Source organism: Oryzias melastigma, linkage group LG1 (genome assembly GCF_002922805.2).
Source record: "Oryzias melastigma strain HK-1 linkage group LG1, ASM292280v2, whole genome shotgun sequence".
Taxonomy (NCBI): domain Eukaryota; kingdom Metazoa; phylum Chordata; class Actinopteri; order Beloniformes; family Adrianichthyidae; genus Oryzias; species Oryzias melastigma.
Window position 1 is genome coordinate 8,905,632 of NC_050512.1, and position 7,043 is coordinate 8,912,674.

At 42.6% G+C, this 7,043-nt stretch overlaps 1 protein-coding gene across 1 annotated transcript; it reads left to right on the forward strand.

Annotated features, from left to right (window-relative positions):
• The first annotated feature begins 2,138 nt into the window (after nt 1–2,138).
• Nucleotides 2,139–6,661, forward strand: rtn4rl2a (reticulon 4 receptor-like 2 a). The gene is made up of 4 exons (XM_024260005.2): nt 2,139–2,363; nt 2,910–3,136; nt 3,257–3,490; nt 3,666–6,661. Exons 1-4 carry the CDS (start codon nt 2,306–2,308, stop codon nt 4,524–4,526), a joined length of 1,380 nt encoding a protein of 459 aa, XP_024115773.1. The 5' UTR covers nt 2,139–2,305; the 3' UTR covers nt 4,527–6,661.
• The last annotated feature ends 382 nt before the right edge of the window (nt 6,662–7,043 follow it).

The window sequence follows — 7,043 nt, forward strand, 5'->3', positions numbered from 1 at the left end:
CAGATGGATTTCTTTAACTGGAAGAAACATAACATAAAAAGGAATCCAGGAGCTCAGATTGTAGGAAATTAAATAATTGTATTTGTATTACAATAAATAAAGGTTAACCTCAGTACTTTGTACTTTAATCCTGGTTGGTATTGACAGAGGTCAAACATTTCCTGTAAATCTGCACCAGAATTTCTCAGTAGTGACTATTTTGGTCCATTCTTCCATCAGATCTTCTTAAGAGCTGTGATGCTTTTTAGGGCTAGAACAAGGCAATGCAGACGCAAACTTCAACCACAAATTATCTATTGGGTTGAGTTCTGAACAGGCCAGGCCACTCCAGAACTTTGAAATTCTTTTCACAAATTCACTCCTTGGGTGATGTGTTTGGGATGCTAGAAGATTCAGCCACATTTCAACGTATTTTCTCTCCCTGATAGAAGAAGGTTTTTGCCCCAAAATCTCATCATACACAGCTCAGTTTATTTTTTCCTTAAAGTCTCGATCCAAGTACTTGTTGATCTGTTGTAAAATTATTCCCAGTGTTCTTTTAATTATGATTTTGCAATTTTTAGGCAAAAGTTCATCAAATTGTGGTTGTGGAAGTAAGCCTCTGCTGATATCCCATTATCCCTTCGTTTACACTCTCTTCTGCTGGTCAGTCCCTCACAACCCCAACCTCACATAACCATTTCAAATAAAATAGGGAGTATATCATAAACATGCAGTCGTTTAGTTTTGAGCCACAGACCAGGTCAGACGAGGAAAACAAAGACGTACATCAGGGGTGTCAAACTCAATCGCACAGGGGGGCAAAACCCAAAACACGCACTAGGTTGTGGGCCGAACAGTATAAACATTTACTAAACACAACAAATCCACACTTTTATAACAATAAAAACAGGCAGAGATTTTATTCCAGAATAAATCAAGTTAAACCTTAAATAACTTTCAATATGTTACTCTCAATAAAAATATATTTTGTCAAAGTTAGACAAATTAGAAATAAGCACAAGATAACAACAGACCATTAATAACAATAAAGTGATTTGGAAGGCTGGATATAATCCAGCCCCCAGGCCTTGACTTTGACACGCGAAGGATCTATTCGTCTGAACGTGGATGCATCAGAATAGAGCCTAGCAAGGAGACTTTGCCCCGCCCTTTTTATTTGCTTTGTCAAAAAAAATTTAGACAGCGTTTTTGGTTCTTTTTGAATAAAGAAATACTGAGAATACAGTTTTAATCTCAAATTATTTTATATATACCCTCCATCATGAGAAAAATGTTACAAGAACATGTTAAAAAAACACACACATTATTTTCATTGGAGTCTTCCTATCCTCTTTGCATCACCAAACTTTAAAAACAGTTTAGAAAAGGTGCCAATAATAAAGCTGACAAGTAGAGAAATTTTATTATAATGGAAGTATGTGATTTCCTTGATTCTTTTTTCTTTCTTTTTTATTGCTCTTTTCAGAGTTGCTGTGTATTAAACTTCACATTTACACTCACTGCCACACTTGCTTAAATTAAGAGGGTTTTGATTCGTCACCTTTACATAACCCTTATATGTTTGGAGCACTTTCACTGCTCTTAAATATTTTATGTCAAGAAAATCACGAGCTATATCTAAAAAACAAGCATAATTGCGTGAACTTCCTCCAAAATACTACTTAATGACAGTTTTGTTTTAAGTGGTTACTTCCTGGCTCTCTTTCTTTCTGTGGCTGAATCATCTTTCGAGGGCATCCTTGTTTCTGGAAACACAACCATCTAGGACATCTTCTGTTTCCCTGTCTGGCTGCAGTTCGCCGGAAACGAACCATAACAGTCTTCAAGAGTGCTGTCCAGGAAATGCGCCTCTCTCCTACCCGTGCACTGCTCCTACACACAGCCCAGTCATCGTTGTTGGCTTCTCCCGCCTCCCTCTGCTGCATCTCCATTCACTCTTTCGCACTCCATCCCTCTTTCTACGTGCGTCTGCAAAGACTCCTCCTCTCTCGAAGTCCGCGAGCGCACGTCTCCAACCAGCTTTTACGCGCGTAGAAGCTCCAAACAGAATCCCCCTGAGGTCAACCCCTCCCCTATCCGTTTCTTACCGCCCTCACTCATTCATGACCCACACTGGTGACGTAGGAGAATCCACAGCACCCGCTGCCGTAGGCAACGACAGCATCTTTGAGTATAAATGGGACTTTGGTGGCCATCAGCCGGCACACTCTCAGTCGCTCCGACTCGGGAACCAGGGCATCAGCGGAGATAGCAGGCTTTACTTCGCCCTTTCAGGCTAACTCGCTTTGGGCTTTGGTTCAGGATGGACAACTCTTTTCTTTCTCGGAGCCGACGGAGCTCCTTCATGCGCAACTGCAAAAGTAAGTTTGTTTTTGTGTCCTTTAGCTTTGAATGCATTATCAGTGCAGACGGGAGTTTGCTTCATTTTGACATTTTGAATAGTTTTAGAGTATTTTTCTCGAAGAAAAGCTTGGATTAGACTATTTTAAGTGTGGAGCAATGATATTGAATAGTAAACTTTGATCATTTATTTTTTAAAAAGTGCAAATGTATTGCTGCTGAAGAAGCAATAGTACATTTTGATTGTATGAAGTCGAAGTTTATATAATAATCTTTAAACTTGGAAAGATCACTCTTTTATTTAACTTAAATGATTAATATTATCCCCGTGCGTAAAAACCATCGGTCTTCAAGATTTTTTTTAAAAAAGCTGTAAATTTGGTCCTAATATCACAATTTTTACTGACATCAGACGTATTTATTAAAAAAACACATTTATCATAAAGATTTTATATTTAACAGTTACTTTTAGCCTTTTCTGGTGTCACGTGCTGCTTTGACTGCCTGCTGAGCAGCGTTTTTACGCGGACAGCTCCCGCTCACCCCGGTCTCCTCTGTCCTCCCAGGTGGCCTCTCGCTGTGGCTGGTGGTGTGGCTGGTCCTCGGTAAGCCGAACCCGGCATCGGCGTGCCCGCACCGCTGCGTGTGCTACCCGACGCCCATGACCGTGAGCTGTCAGGCGCAGAACTTCACCACCGTCCCGGTCGGAGTGCCGTACGAGTCGCAGCGCGTGTTCCTGCAGAACAACCGGATCACGGAGCTCAGAGTTGGTTCTTTTGGCTTTGGAACTCAGGTAAAGTGCAGTGAAGGAGGCACTGCAGTATATTTAAAGCCAGAGTGTTAAAGAAACTTGCAGATTGTCTGTATATATTATTTATTATTAATTATTCTAAATCCCTTCTGGTGTTTTCAGGTTCTGTGGCTTTTCTCGAACAACATCACATGGATTGAGGCAGGGGCTTTCAGTGAGCTGAGGGACTTGGAGGAGTTGGACCTGGGGGACAACCCTAACCTTCACAGGCTGGAGGGGGGAGCTTTCCGCGGACTTGAGAAGCTCCAGAGCCTCCACATGCACCGCTGTCGTCTCACTGCCCTGCCCCATGACATCTTCCACAAGCTCTACAGCCTGCAGTTCCTCTACCTGCAGGTAGGGGCGCTGGATAGACACTCAGATGCATTTGGATGACTGACACACTGTCAGTTACTTGCACACATGCAGCCACCCACTCATGTTCTTTTCCACAGAATCACATGTCCGTTCACTGACAACACAATTGTATTCCCTTTGCTTAATCTTTTTTCCTTTTTCTTCTCTCACATAGGAGAATAATCTCCATTTCCTGCAGGATGACATCTTTTCTGACCTCATCAACCTGAGCCAGCTGTTTCTGCATGGCAACCGCATCCGTACCCTCTCAGAGAACGTGTTTCGTGGCTTGGTTAACCTTGATCGTCTCCTGCTACACGACAACCGCATCAGGCAGGTGAACCGCCGCGCCTTCCGTGACCTCGGCCGCTTGACCATGCTCTTCCTCTTCAACAACTCTCTGGCTGAGATCCCCAGCCAGACGCTGAGGGACACCCAAGGCATCGAATTCCTCCGTCTCAACGCTAACCCATGGTCATGCGGCTGTGAGGCCCGTGCCCTGTGGGAGTGGTTCCGTGAGGCTCGTGTCTCTTCCTCAGAAGTCATTTGTGCCTCCCCTTCAACTCGTCGCGGCCAGGATCTTCGCTTCCTTCGTGAGATGGACTTTGCCCTTTGCCCCCTGCCTGATCCAGGCTCCATTGGTGGCTCCACAACCACCACCTTCAGCACAAAAACCCGCTGGTGGTTCCACAAAAACAAGCCCCAGTCCTCCACTAAAGGTGTCTTCGAGAAAGCCTCTGAAACAGTCAAGGCTGGTTTGTACGGGAAAGGCCCATCCACAACCACTTCAGTAGTTAAGTATGAGCTTGGGGAGGAAGAGCTGGCACTGCCCAAACTTGATCCAGAAGAGTACTGGGCAAACTATGGCAATGAGGACTCAGGTGTCACGTTGAGGTGCTTCGAGCTCGAATGTCCACCTGAGTTTGACTTGCCACCTTCTTCCTCTACCCCCAGAAGCTCATGGCCTTCTTCTTTTCTATTACTAGCCCTCTCTGTCTTTACCCTTTACCTCAACACCCACCTACTATTTGGCTGAATCAGATAGTTTTCACAACTTTCCTTACAGCCTGTTTTAAAGGCTGGGGAGATGATTGTTAGACTGTCTGTACCCCCTTTGCCCACTCTACTGTACCCAAATGCTTAAGGAACAGTATGGGAGATGGGGGGTTGGCTAGATCCCGAATCTGCCACCTATAGGGCTTAACACTGTCAGGGCTGCTAACTTCAGCTCTCATCCCATATATCTACAATCCTTAACAGGTATGGGGTTTGTGTGTCCATCCTGTATGTTCTTACAAGTCCCTGCCAGCAGGGGGTTGAGGGCTCAGTGCATCACATCTGTGAATGAAATTTGATAGCAGCCGTAAACGATGTGTCATTTCTGTCACGTCAGCTTAGTCAAAACTGTTAGTGGACTTAGTGCATCCATTCACCTGGTTGCTACAAAACACTTCAATTACTGTTAGAGTCAGTGCGCAGTAATTACTATACTGTAACCACTTAAAGTGTTGTGTAAATAGGTATGTATTCTGTGAATGTCGAGAGTGTCTGTCAGTCCCTTAGAGTCACTTTCGTTGAGATCCAGTAAAACTGTGAAGGCTTGTGCTTTCAAACGAGTGCCATGCACATCCCAGGGATGAAAACAGAGAGGCGTTCCAAGAAGAGCTAGTCTGGAAAGAGGAATAGAAGAACTAAAAGGCTGGCAAGAAATCTTATTTTCAAAGAAAAGTGAGAGTGACAGGAAAAAGAAAAACGGATGTCCATGCAGCAATAAGGAAACAGGGAGCACAGATAGAGAAGTTTGGTGATAGAAGCAGCAAGTAATAAATCCAGTTCTTGGTGGATGTTCAGCTCACAGCCTTCATCACTACCTGTAAATCTTGTGTTGTTTTGCGACAACTACATGGAGAGAATGCTTCCTGTCAGGAAGCCAGAGATTTTGCTTTTTGAATGTCTTTCTGTGACATATTGATACAATGTGTAATTATTGTTGACTTGAATGCAGATGGAGATCTTGATAAAATAATATGACACTGAATATTTTCCTACATTATGTTTCTTTTTGGTATGAATGAGTTTGAATCAAAAAAAAAAGTCCAAACAAAGAACAAAAAAATCCTCAGAAAACTGTTGCTGGCTGCGGCTGTGTGATTAGGTTGTGATTAAACAGCTTGCGAACTAAAATGGCCGACCACATGGTCACACCGAGTGGCTAAGACTTTTGATGGGCATCCATATCTGTGTACACGCAGATTACAAGTTGCCTCACAAGCTGGCAATGCTGCAAAAGGCAAATACGTCAGTAAGATTATCACTCCTCTGACTCAAATATGGGAGATGCCAAATGGACAGACGGGTCGAAAATTGGCTGCTTTGTGAATACACCAAGAGAGCAATGACGGAGCCTGGAGCCACAGAAAGGGCAGAAGATAAATTTAGACTCTGATTGATGCACTAATGAAGCAAAAGAGGTAATTTGATCTAACATGGGAGCGGCCAAGAAGATCAAACTTGCAGAAAATTGGTAACGCTGAGGCTGCAGAACTGAGAAACAGAAGGAGCTTTCCAAATTTAGCCATCAGCTTTCACTAATTCCAACTACATTTTTAAAGTCAGACTTTCTAGCTGCATGTCACATCTCAGCTCATTCCTTTAAGCTATCCTGCTACGCATTCTGCAGATCTTTCCCTGTCTCAAGACTAGCACGTGGATTCTTGAAAACAGGTATGTGGGAAAGCAGAGATGGAGTAGGAGTGAAAGAGTGGGCGGTAGATTCTCTGATCTACACTTGCAGATGCAATGTGAGAGCTCGATGCAGTAGTCCTTCTTTGGCTCAAACCCTTTTTGGACTTATCACCACACTTGGAAATGACTGCAGGAAATATTCAGTGCCATGTGGTTGTTGAGTCTCCGATTGAGTCTCCTGGAGGAGGTCAAACTGAGCCCGGGTGCTCTTCAGTGGCCATGGAAGTGAGGTCACTTTCAGACGACCAAAGTGCCAGTTATACCAATTTCCACCAGTTTCTTTGTTTGAAAGTCGGCATGTTTAAATGTTTTGTATCTGACACAGAACTAGTAATGATTTATCATAAATGATGGTATTTGTTATTTCTTTTTACTGTAAGAAAAAACATATTCTTGAAAGAATAAATTCATACTTGTTTTAACAAAGTTTTTGTGTGTGGGTATTGTATTCTCATCTTCCAGCAATTCCGTAAAGATTCAAGAAAAATGTACTTTATCTCTCTTGCAAATGGAAACAAAAATAAATAGAGTTAGATTTGATTGGATTAGGTATACTTTATTTACCCCACCAGGGGAAATTCGATTGGTGAACATGACAAGAGAGAATCTGAAGTGGATACAAGAGTTCCAAAAGCAGAGAGGTTGATGAGTTTAATATAACAATATATAAAAAACATTTTTTCTTAATCTGAAATTTAACTGTAAATTCTATTTTATTTGAGAAACACCCTCTTTGGAATGACAGTTATCTCTTAAAAAAACTAAAGAACACAAACAGTAACCGCCCAGTTTTTTTTTTTTTTTTTTT